Here is an 18,406-nt window from a genome sequence, read left to right on the forward strand (position 1 = left end):
ACTCTACGTTTTATTTGGAACTTCCTGTTTGCTTCTGAAACGTCTGTCTGCTTATCAAACATTATCAATTATTTATTACCGTTACAGAACGTTATTATCTTCAAGACTTCAACTATTACATGAATTCAAAAATTTATCAACTCGACGACCCCCATGATTTTATGTCTATGTATCTTTTGATTTAAACGAGTCTAATTCCATCAGACTACATTGTAAACGAAAGAGAAGTGAAAGATTTAAAGAAAATGATTAATCTTCATCACTGTCTTCAATCATGGCCTTACGGCGATGTGTTGGAGCTTTTCTCGGTGGAGACTCCTCCTCGTCAGACTCAATCCCTTTCCTTTTCCGGCCACTTGCACGGTGATCCTTCTCTGCCCTAACTCCCTGCATAAAGCACATTCCACCACCACACATTAACATCACATTACAATCTCAATGAACTTTCCTCCTTGACAACAACAACAAAATAAAAAAAAATGTTCTGATTTGCTTACCGCAGCCTCTTCCTCTTCTTCGTCTTCATCTGAATATCTGTTAGATTTTCCTCCGTCTATTTCCTCCTCATCTTCTTCTGCATCTTCCTCATATTCATTACGGGCCGGTGACTTTTCTTCCTCTTCTTCTTCCGTCTCATATTCAGATTCCTCTCTCTCACTCTCAGAATACTCCATTTGACGTCTGGAAGGTCTGGCCGAATTCATTGAAGACCTCCCCGGAATGCCTTTGTTCTGGTTTAACCGCAGCGAGAAGCAGTTAAGTAGTAGTATAATTTCTAATTGTGTTTTTTTGCATTCTAGAGATATATGTTTTTATTTTGTTTACCTTCTTGGCGTTCAGAATTCGGCGTTCCCGTAGTGCTTCAGCTTCGAGATCCTCCTCATAGCCACGGTTTGAGCGGTGAGAACCATAGTGGTCTGTCTCGTCATCCTGGTTCCAAGAAAAAATCAGTCGTTTACTAGCATCTTTGCTTTAGAAATTGGAAGAACACAATATACACAAACTACTTAAACATACCTCATCAAGAGCATCCTCCAAGTAGCCGGTGGAAAGTTGTCTCCTTTGAACAGGAAGTGGATACTTGCGCTTGACCTTCTCCCTCGCCTGACTCAGCTTTGTACTAGCCTTGAGGTTTTGGCCTTCCGCCTTCATAAATTGAGATATTAAATGAGAAAAGTCTATAAACCCTACAAGAGAAATATCGTTGGATTGTCTGAGCTCATCAATTAAGAGGTTACCCTTTCTCTCTTCTCTTTCTCCCTCTCAGGGTCAATGTCAGTGACACAGTTTTTAACTTTGAAGGCCTTCTTGTGCCTCGAGTCAACAAGGGCAGTTAAAAGCCTATGCGAATTTGACGTTAGAGATGATGGGATAAATCTCATTTTCTTCATAATTCTTCCTTGCGATTGAAGGATACCCTACAACAACATCCAGATAAGACATCACTTTGAGATATTGCAGAGTTGGATTTATTCTCAGAACCAAGACTAATAATTTGGATGGATTGAAGGAGACATTTAGTTTCCTCATGAGAATTTTTGCCATTTAGTATAGAGATTAGTACGGGTCCTCTGAAATTATTTAGTTGATTGTTGATTCCATGGATGCTTTAAATTCCTAGGAGGCTGGAGCAACTACAAATAGATGGCTAACTAAGGCAGAAGGAGTAGTAACACCTTTTCATGTTTGGTAAAGAGGTGATTCTGGTCTTGTTTTGCTTCTTGTTCAGTTATATCAAGAACTTCATTTCCTATCAATAGCTGTAAGCTTCCATCTGACCACCTTACAAACCGAGCATTACTTTCACTCTGCATTCGAACATAGTGTGACTTTAGTATACTACAGAAAAAGTAGAAGAAAATCAGTGCATTTGCAAATAGAGTAAGAAACATTGTTTATGGGGAGGATTCCAAGCCTAAAGAAATAGAAGAACTGAGACATCATGATGAATGGCACTTAGTAAACTAATATGAAATACATGAATTGCATCAATAGTGTGTACCTATATTAACATTACTAACCATAAAACAATTTCTATTTACCAAGAGACATACCAAGAGATGCTAGTTTACGAAATTGGTAGATCATAAGTACTTGCCATACGCAAAATACATAGCTTCATGGCAGCTTTGATGGAAAAATTATAAGCGGAAAGCTTCGAAGAAGTGTTCACTTACATATGTTTTGCCATCTCGACCCTTAACAAACCTATGGCGAACAATATTATTTTCCAGACGAATACGCTTCTTTGCTCCGGGTTCATCTGTCACGAATGTGTCTTCTTCAACAAATGTTTTGGCATCAAATGGCTTTGGATCAATTCCCATGATATTGGAAACTTTTATCATGGTCATCTGAAAAAAGATCACAGAGAAGATGGTAATGGGAGGAAGCGCAGTTTGCTATAGAACATCATGACCACAGATAGACAACTAGAAGATGGGGTTTCAGATATAGGGCTGAATAGGACACTCTCACTCCCCAAACCACAATGACATGACACATTTTGATAACTTGGAAACACCATATAGGTCAATATTGATTTGAAGCCATGTCAGCGAAGAATTTAGCAACATAAAGCAGGTATACCTTAAGTGAATCACCTGGAGGAGGGCGGAAAGGAACCTCCACTTCCAAAGGGGGGCCAACTGGCTTCTCCCTGTATCTAGGTTCAACATGCTCAGCTTCTGACTCGTATTGAGGATCCTCTTCAGGGGCCATATCATCATCAAGCCCCGTATCATCGGGTCTCAGATCCTTTTCAGAGCCCTCTTCATCTTCGATAGGCGATCTCTAAAAAATTACACGTCTCGTCATACATACATGCAAATTCATATGGATTCTAAAAGGAAGCAAACACTGGAAAAGAAACAGATATTCCGTAAACTGAAATGTAATATTAGAAAGAAAGACTCACATGTTCATCCTGATCAACGTCATTCCGTACATATTCTTCTGCATCTTCATCATCCGAAGATCCAAATACGTTACGAATATTTACGTCTGACTGTGCAACTTGAGCCTCTTCCTTCTCCTCACTAGGTGATCTACCCACCATCCCAGTTTTCCATGTACAGGAGACAAAGTGATTCATCAGAAAAATGAAAACCCAAGGTACCTCAAGATGACTAGCAAGTATCATCAAATCCTAAGCACAGCACAAAATCCAAAAGAAACTACAAAACAGCTAGGAAACAAAAAAGGAAAGGGAAAAAGGGGTACCTTGGACTCCTAGTCTGATCAACCTCTTCATCTTCAGACTCATAATGCTTTTCACCAGACCTCTCCGATCCACTCTCAACAACAGCCTGTCTCCTGTTTTTGGCTACTCTACCAAGATGTTCTTCTTCTTTGTTATCACTATCACTATCTCTTGCTTCACTCTCCTCATGTGGATCAGCAACATCAACCTCCTGTGAACTCTGCTCTCTCTCACCCTCACTTTCTCCAGGATCAAGTTCTACATCGCCCTGTTCCCCATCAGAATCAGCTTCAGCCTCACCATGAACTTCTTCAACCTCAGCTTCACCTTCTCCTTCAGGCTCCATCCCGCCCTCGGCCTCATCCTATGGGTGTTTAGATTAAAAAAAGTTCAGCAACCAGAAAATTTATCGTTTAATAGAAAACATCAAGGATTACGAAATGGCATAGAATCAGACAATAAAGAAATGACATTGCAGCTTTCATCCAAAATCCAAGGAGTAGAAAGAAAGCTCATGAACCACTTTGAATTCGCCGATATCATAGTCTATTTGATCTATGAGAAGAGCTGAAGCTGAATTAGGCCTAAAAACTTTACAATGGTTCTTGCCAATTCACCTAAAACCCTAAAAAATTCAAGCGACGAGAATCCGAGAAACCCCAATCGCATACCGAAACATTCCCAAGGTGTAAATTAAAAGAAAACAGTGGCAAAAACTGAAACAATCGAGGTGATTGAACGAAGAAGATAAAGAAGGAGGGAGAGAGAGAGAGAGTTACGGAAGCGTAATTAGGCTGAGGATTGGATTCATGTTCGGAATCGAGCTCTTCTTCTTCCTCGGATTGATCCCCGAACAGATTATGCATCATCTCGGATCTCTTTTCGACTCCTACCATCTTAAGCTTCTCTTCTTCTTCTTTTTTTTTTTTCTCACAGAGTCACTTAGCTGGGTGACGGTGGCTCGTGATCTGAGCTCCGACGGAGGGGTTAACTGTTTCGGCCTTTGTTGTTCCTTAGGTTGAAGCTGTAAGGACCTTTTTTTCCTTTTTTTTTTTAGTTTTTATTATTATTATTAATTATTATTCCATCTCTTTCTCGCGATTAATTTTGAATTGTTTGACAAAATAATAATAATAATAATAATTTTTTTGTTATAAAAAACAAAATAATTGATTTAAATGTGTTTGGTTTGTGAGTAAAAAGGGATGGGATTTGATAGGCTTCTTGAGATTTTCGAATAAAATATTTTTTTTGTTATAGATATTAGTCTTGAGACGGATCCGGATATCCGGTCATTTTCATGCTATCCAGATCCAAATCCGGATTTGTGGACAATGGATATTCGGGTCGGATATCCGCCCAAAATTTTAATATTCGCTGGATATCCGGATCCGAGATTGAACCCAAAAATTTCTTAAAAATTTAACTTTAAAGCTTTTTGGTTATAACTCAAAAGAATTAAACAAGCCTAGTGAAAGCCATTAGCCTACAACTTAGAAGTAGGAGATGGTAGGTATTTTAAAAAGGATTTGATATCCGACCAAAGTCGTTGTTCTTGTATTTAGCGACTATTAGGTGACTAATAGGTATTTTATAAGAGACTTAATATCCGACCACATTCGTTGTTCTCGTAATTTGCGACTATTAGGTGATTAATAGCGGATCCCGACTGTGGTCGTCGTTACATGGCCAAACACAAACTCGCTATTTGGCGACTATTAATTTTAGCGACAAAAGATTTACTACTATAATCTTTAATCGTTATTTGGTCGTTATTTCCTATTTAACGACTATTAGGTGATTAATAGTGCAGTCGTATGTTTTCTGTTCGAAGTTTTTTTTTTTCCATCCAATTCATTGCTTTGCAAGTTACAAGTTGACAAGTTGTACAGCTAGAAATCACCAACCTTCAAGTTCTCGTAAGTCAGCGCCATAAGAATTCGTAAGGTTCGTTATTTGGACGAATTTGGGTATAATTCCATTGCAGTACAAGTCATTACGATCTATAAGTCTTCCAAAACTTTAAGTTAATTAGCCATTATGATCTACACAAATCTTTGTTACTGTGTGTCTAACTTCAAAGCGTTATACTTTCCCGGCAATATGTTTATGTATGTTTTAATATTTAAACACCTTCTAAGTTCATTCCACTTCGAGTACTTTCTTCTACATTCGAAATCGTAGAGACAAAAGAGAATTTAATTGCTTCGTTTGAGATCTTTGGTCTTCTTTTGATTGTAGTCAGAGCCGTGCGAAGGTTAACAAATACCACAAGCGATCAAAAATAAAATGGTTAGGTTTAACCAAAACAAAAATGTCTACTAATTGAACGCCATTATCATTATAATAAAATAAAATAAAGAAACAAACAAACAAATTAAGACAAATAGTTCTTAACCAAACTTTCTATTAAATTACTAATTACGATTATTACTTGGGATTCTAAAAAATATTGGGGTGAAAAACATCTAACCAAAACAAAGTAAATAGAAATAGAAATTAAACCATTAATTAATTTTAATTTGACAATTTGACAAAAACAATTTGATGAAAAAAATGTTGACGTAAAAGTTAACCACTGTATTATTTTACATTAGAATCAAAAGATCAAGATTAACGACAAAAAGAAAGCTAGCAAAAATATATTGTAATTTTTACTGTTTAATAGTTTATCTGATTCTTTTTAATTAATTAATTAACATGGTATAAGCTCATCTTTAAAACTAGATTGTAGATGAGCCCATATTTTGATCCTAAATTCTCTATATATTTGAGTTTTCAACGTTGTAACATAGAAAATAAGCTCATCTTCGTATATAATTTTTTACTAGGAATACACTTTATAAGAGTAATAAATATTATAAATATATGTCCTTAATTTTTTCCCAAAATTGGATGCCACATGCGAAGGTTTATTTTTCTATAACGTGTGCACGACTCTTATTGTAGTGGAATCATGAAATAAAATAAAGTGTGTTCAACTTTATAACAATGTTAGATACTAGTAGCACATATTAATTATAAAAATTACATAAGTTTGGTAGTGTTCCCTGTTTATAAAGAGAATTACATAATTTTGGTAGTGTTCCCTCTTTATAAAGAGAATTTAGTCCAAGTCATGTAACTACACCAGTGTATTCGAGTATCGGTTCCACTATAACATCGAAACAAGGGTGAAGGATTCCACAAATGCACTCCATAAATGTTTGAAGATTAAATGATATAAAGGATAGAGTTGAGAACATATGTAGGCTGGCCGGCCGCCATAAGATACTTATCCCAAGCTTGTGATGAGTATTATTGACAAAGATTTTTAACCTCACTGCATTATTTCCAACATTTATCATCGTATGCATATGAAAACAATTGCTTTGACCGAAGCCAAAAAAGTTAAAGACAAATTTAAGAGAATGACCCAATCGACTTGAACCCAAAAGATACCAAACCGAAATTACTAAAATACATTCGAATAAGACCTAAACCGGTAGTACTAAAATACCTGAATCTCAAATACACTCTGGTCTAGTTACATAACTTGTGCTTCTATGTTCTACTTACTAAGTTCTAAGTTCTAATCTAACCAATGGTTTTAGAGCTTGGTTTTAATTGGTAAATTTGGTCAAACTACAAACCGGTGAATTCGCGTTTATGTAAATTGTAAAACAGAGGAGAAGATTGCAAAATAACAGGCCGAACATATATGTCACACGGCCCAAGACCCAAAACAATAAGGGTAGTTATGTAAATTCCCGTCATAGAAACTCATCAAAATCCCTAATTTCGTTTTATCATAGTTCCTCCTCAATCCCGTCTCGAAGACTCCAAGCAGCCAGCGCCGACGCCGCAGCAACAAGGAGGAGAAGAAGAAGAAAAGGATCTCAGAGGGCGCGACAACAATGGCGACAGGTAAAACTGTGAAGGATGTCTCTCCACACGAGTTCGTCAAGGCTTACGCTGCCCATCTCAAGCGCTCTGGCAAGGTAAATCATCTAACGAATCGTCTTTAGATTGGTGTTTGAGATTACGATTACCCCATGAGAGTGCGTTGATCGCTTCTGCTGGATTGTAACTTGAACTGGCCATTAAAGTATTTGAGTCGTAAACTGTAAAGGTCTGAACATTCATTCGTTTAAGTGTCATTTCAGTGAAAGCTATATAGATTGTATGCTTTGTATCTGATTTAAATGTTGTTCCTTTGATGTAGATTGAGCTGCCTCTGTGGACAGACATCGTCAAGACTGGTAAACTTAAGGAGCTTGCTCCATATGACCCTGACTGGTACTACATCAGAGCCGGTATGTATCTGGTGGTTAAAGGCTTCTAAATATTCGATTTAGGCATTGCCTCTATGTTTGTAATTGTTTTTCTGAGACAAGTTTCTACTCTTTAGCTTCCATGGCTAGGAAAGTCTACCTGAGGGGTGGTCTTGGAGTTGGTGCCTTCCGTAGGATCTATGGAGGAAGCAAGAGGAACGGAAGCCGTCCACCTCATTTCTGCAAGAGCAGTGGTGGTATTGCTCGTCACATTCTTCAGCAACTCCAGACCATGAACATTGTCGACCTTGACACCAAGGGGTGAGTTTATCATCTGTGGTTTAGATCTCTCCCTAGCCTCACTTAGATAGATACTGGTACAAATGAATGGTAGGGAATACAGTTTAGACATTTTGATTCGATTTCAGCATAAGGTTCTAATAACCGTTACTGTGATCTATATAGATGAACTGCATGTATGGATTTATAATGTGCTACTGCTTCATTTATTAATACACCACCTATGGAATAAGTCAATACGATTTGGTAGCTAATGATTTACTTACTCTCATGTAAACAGGGGGAGGAAGATCACATCAAGTGGTCAGAGAGATCTCGATCAAGTCGCGGGAAGGATTGCAGCTGCTGTCTAAATCAAAATCACAGATGATCAACACCAAGTTCAAAGGTTTATGTTTTGGAATTTAGTTATGTGGAATGAGTTGCATTTGAAAACCAGTAGTAGAATTCCCTCTCATTTTTTGTTTTGATGAGTTTTGTTTCTTTTGCCCCTCTATATTCTGAGCGACTTATGGCTATATATTTGATATTTTCTTTGACCTCGTTTCCTATTGATTTCATGAAATTAGTTTTGTTTTTGTTTAGTATCCAATTGTTTTTTTGCAAAATGGTTTTGTTTACTTGAAAAAGAAACCCACTTATTTTGGAGCTGGAAGCTAGGACGTTGGCCTCACAGACTTGCCTTTCCTCAAAGACAACAATCCTATTGTCTCATTCACATTACCTCTTGTCATGTGAGACTTGAGAGGTGCTTAGTTCGAGCAGTGATGGTTGTAAGATGTCACTAATACTGCGACATTAAAAATGTTTGTTATAACAGATGATGAAAATGGTGAAGATATATAATGTACATGAGCATGTTTCTAAAATATTAAAATCCTTTTCAAAGCAAAGTATAAAAGTTAAAGAACGCAAAGTATAAAGTTAATGCTACGACATATCTGAAGAAACGTAGTGGTGGTGGATCCTTTGACATTTCAGCTTTTCTTGATTAGTTAATTGTATAGCTTTACGTGCTGAGAATGTTGAAGTTTAACATTGAAGTTTAAATCGCTCGATAGGAGGAATGTTGTGGTGGATGCTGAGAAATTGAGGAAGATAGGTATGGGGTTACCCAGTCTACTTGGGAGAGAAGCGTCTTGTCATTGTTGAGAATAGAATAGAGAGATGCTGAAGTTATGTTCTACTAACATTTTATTGTATTCATACTTCGTAATTACATAAAATAATTATGTAATAAGAACCTTTCACTTATATTTTCTGGCGTTTATACTTGGTTCTCTTTTTTTCTTTTTCTACCGTATGCTGCATCCTTCAGTAGTCTACTCTATTCTATGATCATATACAGCTGATGAAGCCACGGTTGGAGTCCACCCAAAGAAAAATAAAAGCTAAAAAGCTGGAAAATTATGTTTTCTTTGATTATTTTTTATGGAACGATGATGATATTGTAAGTTTGTATTGACCAGATAGAGAATATAAAACTGTTTTTTTTATAGAAACATTTGGTTGAATAACATACACTCTTTTTTAATCATTCTGTTAAGTAACAACAAAAAAAACCTGAAATAAATTGGATAGTTTTGAACAATATTGGGAGTGGATTGATTTTTTTTTTCCTTTTGCTTAATGTATTTGTGTTTGTGATTGATGATGATGACGATGGTTTCTTTAGAATGAACCATGTGATAGCTTGCTAAACAAAAGATAAAAGTAGATTTATTATTATTAATTCTTTTTTATCTTACCGTTGTGATCTGATCGATTTCCATTTTTTGTTTGCAACAAAAGAAAATTTTAATCCTGAAAAAGGAAAATTTAATCCTAAAAAAAGGAAAAGGAAATATGCAAGACAAAAAAAAAAAAAAAAAAAGCAAGACAAGTTTTCCTATTTCTTTTTGGTGTAAACCCTAAAAATCTTATAAATACCCTCTCATCACTCATCTCTCGTTGAAAAAAAAAAACATCTTTGTTTCTCTCTGAGAGCGATCAAGCTAAGCAGTGGGAGAAGATCCGCCGGTGGTTTCAGGACTATGATGAAGAAGCCGATGGATGAAGATCCCATCATCCATTGTAGACATGTTCGATTCCAAGTAAGTACGCTTCTCTCTCCCTCTCTCTGCCTTTTCCTTCACCTCTGATTAATAGATTCTGAGTTTACTTGTACATACTGTTAGGTCTTGTCTTGGCCGGAGAAGCAAAATCAGTGGAATCCGAGAGAGGATCAAAGCAAAGACGACAAGCCCTTCTTCGCTTCTCTTCTTGTTTGGTACGTACTCTCTGATCTCGCTTTATTCTCTTTCCATCCTTCTTCTTCTTCTTGTTTGCAATTCTCATACTCTCTGTCTTTTTTTTTTTTCTAGGGTTTTTTAGACAAGATTGCAAAACCATCATCGAGACGTGTTTGTATATGTCTGAAGCCAGAATTAAGCGGAGAGATTGTGTCTGCTACATGTTCTTGCTTCCTGAACCACCAATTCATCAACTCCTCCACGGTTTGGCTTCCAATTTTGCTTCTTTCTTTCGTTTTCATCTCTGTTGAATGGTTTTTCTAAGATTTTTTGTTTTTGTTTTGAAGCGAGCGACAAAGTAGATTCAGAACACGGTCGCCGGCGTTCCTACCGTGACAGCATCAATCTGATTTTGAAAGTACCTATGTTACAGTTTTCTTTTCCTTAATGTCAGGAATATAAACAAACAAAAATTGACGAAGCTAAAGTGCTGCTGTGTCTTTACTTTTCAGAACTGAGTTTTGTAATTTGGTAAGCTTCTTCTTACCTAAGTTGCTGTTGTGTTTTTACGTTCCTGTGTTTTGTTTCTTTTTGCAGATATAACCATTCCATACCTTTTAATTTGCTACCCTAGATGCTGACGAGCTATCTGGTGCTCATCCTGCTCAAGTACTACGGAGCTTTGGTGTGTGTATGTAACTTTACTTCTCAGATTGTATTTTGTAATTTGGTAAGCTTCTTACTAAAGTTTCTGTTCTGCTTGGTCTCTGAGCTTTTTTGACTTTCCTGTGTTATGTTTACACTGCAGGTAAAGTGGATTGGATCTTCCAATCGTAACACGCTTTTTGGATTCTCAGATTGGAGAGAACCTTTCAATATTAAAGCGGATACAACAGATACTAGCCTACCAAAACCGTTCTTTGTGCTTTCAATATTTGTATACGTCTCAATCTTTACTTTTATTTTTCCTCTGTTCTATGTTGCAGAATTTATATTTGTGGACAGCTTATCATAGTGGTCTCCATAATCCTTTCAAATTTTCACAGAGGTATCATATGGTTTGCTTGAGGCTTGGTAAATTCTCTATCCATTCCTTCTTGTTGATTTATTAATTCTCATTTTGTTCTGCATATGAAGATACTAAACTTATCTTCATGTTTTTTTTACAGATACCTTTTGTAAGGAGATATCTCGACAAAGACCAGCTCATATACTCGCCTTACCTAAGGTAACATACACAAATTTTATTTAAGTTCTGATTCTGAGTACCAAATTGATGTCTGAATGTGATCCATTTAAAAGAGCGTCTTCATTTGCTACCGTAGATGCTGACGAGCTATCTGGTGCTCATCCTGCTGAAGTACAGAGCTTTGGTGTGTGTGTTTACTTGTAAGATTAAATTTTGTATTTGGTAATCTTCTTACTAAAGTGCAGTTGTGTTTGGTCTCTGAGCTTTTTACTTTCCTCTATTATGTTTGTAGTGCAGGGAAACCAGATTGGATCTTCGAATCATAACACGCTTTTGGATGCTCTCAATGGTGAACTTTTCATTAAAGTCAATGAAACAGGAACTCAGTAACTAGCCTACCAAAACCTTTATTGCTACTGCGAAGATGTATCCGTCTCAAATCTAACTTTTCTGTTCTATGTTGCAGCCATTTATATTTGTGGACAGGTTCTCCCTGTGCCCCCATGCATGGTTCTCCATAACCCCTTCAAATCTCCACAAAGGTATCATATGGTTTGTTCTTGTTGTGTTATTATTTTCTCAGTTTGTTATATATACGAAGATACTAAATTTTATGGTCATGTTTTTTTTTTTTGGTTTTTTACAGATACCTCTTGTATGGAGATATCTCGACAAAGGCAGCTCATATGCTCGCCTTCCCTAAGGTAACACATTCTTCCTAGATGTTTGTATTAGGTGACAACTCTGTTTTGTGCTTTGTTTTGAAATCATAGATTTGTGTTTAATGCAGGTAACGATTGTTACACCATTTAATTTTCTGCTGGAGATTCCACTAACTCAGCTGATGTGGGGCATAATACACATGGGTAACAAACCTCTTCTTAATGTGGACAGCAAGGATATAGTCTTCCTAATCGTATTGGTTCCATCTGTTTGAAATAATACAAAGTTACTTGGCTAGGTAAGCATTGTAATGGAGCAAGTGATGTGACCGCTCCATTATTCTATTTTTTCTTTTGTTCCTTTTTTTTTTGGTCGTGTTGATCTCTGTTGGCTGGTTTTGTAAGATTTGTTTCTGGGTTATTTTGTCTTCTTTGTGATGTTCTGTGTTCAGTAGCGAGACAAGAGCTATGGAGTTGGTTGAAATTGAAGACTGTTGGCAATGGAAGAAGATACACAAGGAGCCAAGTGAAGAACCGAGATGTTTGTTCAGTAGACTGGTGGACTCGAGGCTGCTACAAACTCAAAGGCCAAGGTTCGATTTTTTTTTTTCTCTGTTTTTTTTTAAAAGCATTGAGTTCAATTTAGGATTCTCTTGGCGGTTTTACTAACAGGTGAGTCTCCCAGTTGTTAGAAGGTGTTAGTGTCCAAGCCGTTGTGATGTGAGTCATTCGTGGAGTCAGACCAGATCAGCAGTTGGTCAAGGTATTTTTGGTTTCTGTTTCATTTCATTTGTCCTTTCACATATTTTTACATTAGCATAATGGTTTTATAGCTGTTTCACTCTATCATTTTGGTTCCAATAGTACTAACGTGTGGCTTAGAATTGATTTGTTGCAGATTGTGCATGATGAGCTACTGAAATTGATGGGTGGAGGAGAAAGTATCTGAGCTACACTTCTTGTACTCAGAGCTGCATTCACCGGGCTACCAGCATTTCAGTTTCTCTCTCCTCCACGGTTTGGCTTCCAATTTTGCTTCTTTTTTTTTCGTTTTGATCTCTTTTGAGTGGGTTACTAAGAATTTTTTTTGGTTGTTTTTTTTTTTTTTTTTGTGATGATTAGTGTTGAGTAGCGAGACAAGAGATATGGAGCTGGTTGAAATCGAAGACTGTTGGCCATGGAAGATACATTACAGAAGGAGCCAAGTGAAGGGCCGAGATGTTTGTTCAGTTGACTGGTGGACTCGAAGAGGCTTCTTGCAGAGAAAACCCAAAGGTAAAGGTTCGATTTTTTTCCTCTGTGTTTTTTTTACCCTTGAGCTCAATTTAGGATTCTCTTGGCGGTTTTGCTAATATGTGAGAAGGTCTGTTCAGTCTGTTAGTGACCAAGCCGTTGGGATGGGAGTCATTCGTGGAGGTGGAGTCAGACCAGATCAGCAACTGGTCAAGGTAATTTGTTGTTTCAGTCTGTTGTTTCTGTATTTTGTTGAAATTTTGATAATGACTCTTAGTGTTGTTCTGATGCATGTGGTCTCCATAACCCTTTCAAATCTCCAGAGAGGTATCATATGGCTTTGCTTGGGGCTTGGTGAGTTCTCTATCCATTTCTTCTTGTTGAGTTATTAAGTCTTAGATTGTACTGCATATGAAGATACTAAACTCATATTCATGTTTTCGTACTGATACCTTTGTATGGAGATATCTCGACAAAATACCAGCTCATATGCTCGCCTTACCTTAGGTAACACAAAATTTATTTAAGTTCTGATTCTGATTACCAAATTGATATCTGAATGTGATCCATTTATAAGAGCGTCTTCATTTGACTTAATTTTTGTGTTTTTTGTTTTTGCAGATTGAATCATTTCGTACCTTTTGCTACCGTAGATGCCAAGGAGGGTGCTCATCCTACTGAAGTACAGAGCTTTGGTGTGTGTGTTTACTTCTCAGATTGAATTTTGTATTTGGTACTTGCTTCTTACTTAAGTTGCTGATGTGGAGTCTTTCAGCTTTACTTTCGTGCTATGTTTGTAGTGCAGTTAAAGTGGATTGGATCTTCTAATCACAACACGCTTTTAGATCCTCTAAATGGAGAACCTCTCATTAAAGTTGATGAAACAGTAACTCAGGTGCGAGCCTACCGAAACTGTTGATCATAGAAAGTTGTATCCATCTCAATTCTACTTTCATCTTTCCTCTGTTCTATGTTGCAGCCATACATGCTCCAAATAGCTACCAAGCTGCAGGAGAAGTCTTTGTCACACGGAAATTTTTAGAGAGCTGTTGCGGTGGTCAGGTACATGAATCTTTACCATTTTTACATTGTTTCTAACTTATCAGTTTCAACCATAACGTTTTTATGATTCTGAAAGGATAATCAACCATAACGTTTTTGACTCAGAGGTGCCTATTTATACAGTATATGTCTGTGCCTAGCTTTCCGACATTCCAACTTCAGAGTGTTTGTTCAGTTACCTAGTGGACTCGAGGAAGCTGCTTGTAGATCAAACTCAAAGGCCAAGGTTCGATTTTTTTTCTCTCTTCGTATATTTTCTTGCCCTTGAGCTCAAATTAGGATTCTCTTGGCGGTTTTACTAACATGTGAGTCTCGCAGTTGTTAGAAGGTTTGTTCACTCTCTTAGTGACCAGCTTGGTTGGGGTGGGAGTCATTCGTGGAGTCAGACCAGATCAGCAGTTGGTGTAACGTCAACTGCAATTTAACCTTGGTCTTACATAAACTTGTCTATTTGGAAACTAATATCAGGGTTCCAGTGATTCTTGTCACAGGTAATGTTAACTTGTTTCACTTAATATGTGAAATTTTGATAATGACTCCTAGTGTTGTTCTGGTGCTTTCTTCTCCTCTGCAGCTGTCAGTGACTATAAACAGCCTCTCCTTTTTCAAAACCTGAATGATGAAAAGAGGAACATACATCTAGAGGTACAGATTTGCACCAATGTAATTTTTTTCCCTTAATAATCTTTTTTTTTTCTTGTTCCCTCCTTAAGTTACACTACACCTGTGTTGATTGCTGCAGGTGACAAGAGGTGGAAGACGAGTTTGATCATTTCAATCTATGACATTGTGGTGGGTGATATCATACCTCTCAACATTGGCAATCAGGCTGTTTGCCTGCTTTGATTGTCATGGAGGTTTGTGTTGTTCTTCTTCGATTAATTATGTCATAGAAAGTTACTTAATTAACGTTTTACGTTGATAGTTTACTCTTAATTGGATGTCAATAGGTATATGGGGAAACCGATTAAAACTGTTGGGATGTGGAGAGTGAATGGACACGATCTTGAACCCTTTGATCCTGAAGGAATGGCTGGACGAATTCTTGGAATGGCAACAGAAACTGTAAGTTCTTTCAACTATTACATTTTCGTCTTGCTTGTGTTTTACGTACTCATGTTCTAAAACAAATTTTGGCATAGAAAAGGAGAGCCTATGAACTTTTTAAAAAGGCTACAATACAAGAAAGAACGGCGCGTGATTAGACATCATAATAATTGGAGAGAGTTTCAGATTGCTGCTGCTAGCGTGATAGTATAGAGACCACACATGCAACACCCGTTCGGTTCCCAAGGAAAACTGTGTGGCTTTGCATGAATTGAGAAAGGTAACACTGTAACACCCTGTGATTGCGTATACACATATACAAAACAAGTCATCATTAATAGTCTCAAATCTAATAATTTTAAAACAAAACAGAATTTTCATTTTCTCTTTTATATTGGGGAAAACCAAAACGACATTTCATATTCTAGTTGTTTTTAAGTTGTATCTCGTTAGTTCTTGACTTGTATAACTTGAGGAGTATATATGGCAAATTCTAATAGGTTAAATTTTATTTTTCTGATTTGTTATGTAAATAAATAATAATTTTATATAAAAATAATTAAAATAAAATATATTGATATACCCACTAAAGATTTACGCAGATTTTACGCAGATGCTCTTAGAACCACTCTGATTCCTTTCATCCTTTGTCCCAAGTTAAAATGGAGGCAGCAGCGGCGGAGATCGAAAGGGCTAAAACGTCCGCGTTGCAAGACATAAGGGTTCTCAAGGGTCTTCAAGGCGACACCAATCTCGTGAACGGAGCTGGGCTCAGTCACTTACCCGTAGTAGCGGAGACAGAGTTCACTATGGCAAAAACGTCAGTATGGTGGGATATTGGGAACTGCGAGGTCCCTAAAGGTTGTAACGCCCATGGTATTGCTCAGAACATTAGCTCGGCTCTGTCGAAGATGAGCTATAATGGTTCACTCACTATTTCTGCCTACGGCGACACCAGTCAAATCCCTTCTTCCGTCCAACAAGCTCTTTATTCCACCGGCGTTACACTCAATCACGTCCCGACTGGTTAATCTCTTTCTCTCTCTCTAGACTCAGCTAACTGTTAGATTCTGAATTTGGTCACCTTATTGTTTTCTAACATCTAGACTAAGGAGATTTTTTACGCTTGGATTTTTTTTCCTTGGGAATCTCAAGCCCCTGAGTATGTATGTAGTCTTGTAATGGCAAAGGTGGTTTGAGTGTCTTTATTTTGGTGTTGGTGTGATTACACAGGAGTGAAAGATGCGAGCGACAAGAAGATATTAGTGGATATGTTGTTATGGGCAGTGGACAATCCAGCTCCTGCGAATTTTATGCTCATTTCTGGTGATAGAGACTATTCTCGCCCAACCTGACAAAGCATCAGTTCCACTGTTCTCTGCTGCAAAGACAATATGGCTATGGACAAACATAGCTTTTGGGGATTGTCCTCGTGGCAAACAAGGTGAATCCTCACGACCCATTGATAGTGGACGCCAACATCATCCTTCTGGCACTGAGGTATTAAGCCATCCGGTTCGTAAACAAACTCAGCACATTAAGCAGTTTGACTCAACTTTGATCTCTTGAACTGGAAACAAGAGGGGCGAAAGCTTCTGTCAATTATGCAATGTTGTTTGCTCGAGCCATGACTTAACCTCTCACATCTTTGGTAAAAGGCACAGATCTAAGGTAAAGTTTTCTTTTACTTTCACATCTTCGATAAAAAGGCACAAAACTAAGATACATTATACTTTTTGTTGTGTGTGCTTGTTGTCTCTTCTTGGATCCCAAGTTTCTATTTGAAGAGAGTTTACGGAGAGTAAGGGAAGAGATTAATTGTGTGGCATATATGTTTTTTTTTATGTTGATGATAGATGTGACAGTTGTTGCGGTACTCTTTAGCTGAAACCTTATTGTAAGCTGACTTTTTTTTTTGTTTTGTTATGTAGCTCATGCAAGTAGCCGGTGAACGCCCTCATGTCTGTTTAACCGAAGCAAAGCATGTATGGTGCAGAGTTTGCCAGACGAGTTACAACAGTGAAGGTATGAAAATCACATCTTAGGGACAAGGCCCAGAACAAACTTGAAGATCAAGCCGGGAATTCAAGAAAGCGCGTCCGCAGAATCCGCTAATGGTCCTCCTTTAATATTAGAGCGAAAGAAAATGCAATTAGAGTTTGTAAAATTTTGCTAAACTGGTAGTGTTTTGAGTCTCACCTTTGTTTTTTTTGGATCGGGATGCTAGAAAAAAAGAAGCTGAGCCAAGCTGATAACTTTTGGTATTTGGGAGAAGTTTTCTTGAAAGGTTGTGGGTTCGAGTCCTAGGTGGATCATTTTTTTTGAAAAAATAGAAAATCACTACATTAAACACGTCGTTGCCACATCATTAAACAAGTGTCATCATTAGAGTATAAATATATAGGCTTTGAATGGGAGAATAGAGAAATAGCAGATCATCCCTTAACTGTGTTTGGTTCATATTTTTTTGTCTTTTTGTGGTAAATGCAGGAGAAATCTATGCAGATCTGGTCTACAATTTTTTTGATCTGCACTTGAACAACCAAATATTTGATCTACTTTATTTTGTTTGATCTGCTTGAACCAGTTGATCTGCTCTGCCTAATATGTTTTTTCCACTCAAGGCTATAAATGGGCAATAAACGTTTGTACCTGTACAAATTGACACTTTTAAAATTGTACAGGTCTAAAATGGTTTTCTTTCCTTCCACTAACATATTATTGTATTCATACTTTGTAATTACATAAAATAATTATGTACTAATAAGAACCGATTATTAGTTTTAAAAGGTTACGATACAACTATACAAGAATGGCGCCTGATTAGACATCATAATAATTGGAAAGAGTTTGAAATCGCTGCTGTTAGCGTGATAGAATAAACCACATGCAAGACCGGTTCGGTTCCCAAAGAAAACTGTGTGGCTTTGCATGAATTGAGAACCGAAACGACATATCAAATTCTAGTTGTTTTGGTCTCGTTAGTTCTTGACTTGTAACTTGAGGAAGTTAGAAACTCTTTCAGTCCTACAATTCTATATCTGATTTTCCTGCAAATAAGAGAAAATGAAATTAAGGATGACATTAGCTTCGATTTCACGAGCACTACTACCATTTTCAAGGGGTAAAATGCACAGGGATATGAACGGTGTCGCAAATAACGATCCCGTTCAGCAGCCAATGTCCTTTAACGTTGTTGGGCTACCTACAGCGGCAACAATGGAGGC

General features: G+C 37.3%; 3 protein-coding genes across 12 annotated transcripts; 2 read left to right on the top strand and 1 right to left on the bottom strand.

The window, feature by feature from the left end:
- Positions 1-48: 48 nt before the first annotated feature.
- Positions 49-4,301, bottom strand: LOC104762225 (protein LEO1 homolog). The gene is made up of 11 exons (XM_010485477.3): positions 3,982-4,301; positions 3,223-3,566; positions 2,918-3,047; positions 2,590-2,793; positions 2,178-2,354; positions 1,677-1,808; positions 1,239-1,418; positions 1,018-1,146; positions 826-930; positions 498-731; positions 49-387 (listed from the first exon to the last, which is right to left on the bottom strand). Exons 1-11 carry the CDS (start codon positions 4,096-4,098, stop codon positions 250-252), a joined length of 1,890 nt encoding a protein of 629 aa, XP_010483779.1. The 5' UTR covers positions 4,099-4,301; the 3' UTR covers positions 49-249.
- Positions 4,302-6,958: 2,657 nt separating this feature from the next.
- On the top strand, positions 6,959-8,339 carry LOC104762226 (small ribosomal subunit protein eS19x). The gene is made up of 4 exons (XM_010485478.3): positions 6,959-7,182; positions 7,407-7,497; positions 7,593-7,776; positions 8,036-8,339. The coding sequence occupies exons 1-4, from the start codon at positions 7,099-7,101 to the stop codon at positions 8,106-8,108; spliced, it is 432 nt and encodes a 143-aa protein (XP_010483780.1). The 5' UTR covers positions 6,959-7,098; the 3' UTR covers positions 8,109-8,339.
- A 3,730-nt stretch (positions 8,340-12,069) lies between these two features.
- LOC104762227 (signal recognition particle subunit SRP54, chloroplastic-like) lies at positions 12,070-17,531 on the top strand. 10 transcript variants are annotated; one of them, XM_087497962.1, is made up of 20 exons: positions 12,107-12,136; positions 12,290-12,430; positions 12,510-12,600; positions 12,736-12,854; positions 12,960-13,112; positions 13,211-13,285; positions 13,394-13,424; positions 13,535-13,577; positions 13,692-13,765; positions 13,846-13,965; positions 14,050-14,132; positions 14,256-14,358; positions 14,451-14,623; positions 14,707-14,777; positions 14,875-14,989; positions 15,083-15,197; positions 15,275-15,459; positions 15,793-16,205; positions 16,413-16,850; positions 17,111-17,531. In XM_087497962.1, exons 5-10 carry the CDS (start codon positions 13,056-13,058, stop codon positions 13,896-13,898), a joined length of 333 nt encoding a protein of 110 aa, XP_087354088.1. In that variant the 5' UTR covers positions 12,107-12,136; positions 12,290-12,430; positions 12,510-12,600; positions 12,736-12,854; positions 12,960-13,055; the 3' UTR covers positions 13,899-13,965; positions 14,050-14,132; positions 14,256-14,358; positions 14,451-14,623; positions 14,707-14,777; positions 14,875-14,989; positions 15,083-15,197; positions 15,275-15,459; positions 15,793-16,205; positions 16,413-16,850; positions 17,111-17,531. The 10 variants fall into 10 exon arrangements, with proteins under 10 accessions (XP_087354090.1, XP_087354088.1, XP_019095918.1 ...); XM_019240373.2 differs by having other exon boundaries at positions 15,837-16,205; XM_087497960.1 differs by having other exon boundaries at positions 13,871-13,965; positions 15,782-16,205.
- Positions 17,532-18,406: the final 875 nt, after the last annotated feature.

Source organism: Camelina sativa, chromosome 18 (assembly GCF_030686135.1).
Source record: "Camelina sativa cultivar CO46 ecotype springtype chromosome 18, ASM3068613v1".
NCBI classification, from domain to species: domain Eukaryota; kingdom Viridiplantae; phylum Streptophyta; class Magnoliopsida; order Brassicales; family Brassicaceae; genus Camelina; species Camelina sativa.

Bases quoted from the DNA above. Each gene is read 5' to 3' on its own strand.
- LOC104762227 (XM_087497956.1), top strand. From the start codon at position 15,842: ATGGAGGCAGCAGCGGCGGAGATCGAAAGGGCTAAAACGTCCGCGTTG. The intron at 16,206-16,412 runs GTTAATCTCTTT...GTGATTACACAG, and splicing joins ACTCAATCACGTCCCGACTG to GAGTGAAAGATGCGAGCGAC.
- LOC104762225 (XM_010485477.3), bottom strand. From the start codon at position 4,098: ATGGTAGGAGTCGAAAAGAGATCCGAGATGATGCATAATCTGTTCGGG. The intron at 2,794-2,917 runs GTGAGTCTTTCT...GTAATTTTTTAG, and splicing joins ACGTTGATCAGGATGAACAT to AGATCGCCTATCGAAGATGA. The intron at 732-825 runs GTAAACAAAATA...CGGTTAAACCAG, and splicing joins GAATTCTGAACGCCAAGAAG to AACAAAGGCATTCCGGGGAG.
- LOC104762226 (XM_010485478.3), top strand. From the start codon at position 7,099: ATGGCGACAGGTAAAACTGTGAAGGATGTCTCTCCACACGAGTTCGTC. The intron at 7,183-7,406 runs GTAAATCATCTA...CCTTTGATGTAG, and splicing joins ATCTCAAGCGCTCTGGCAAG to ATTGAGCTGCCTCTGTGGAC. The intron at 7,777-8,035 runs GTGAGTTTATCA...TCATGTAAACAG, and splicing joins GTCGACCTTGACACCAAGGG to GGGGAGGAAGATCACATCAA.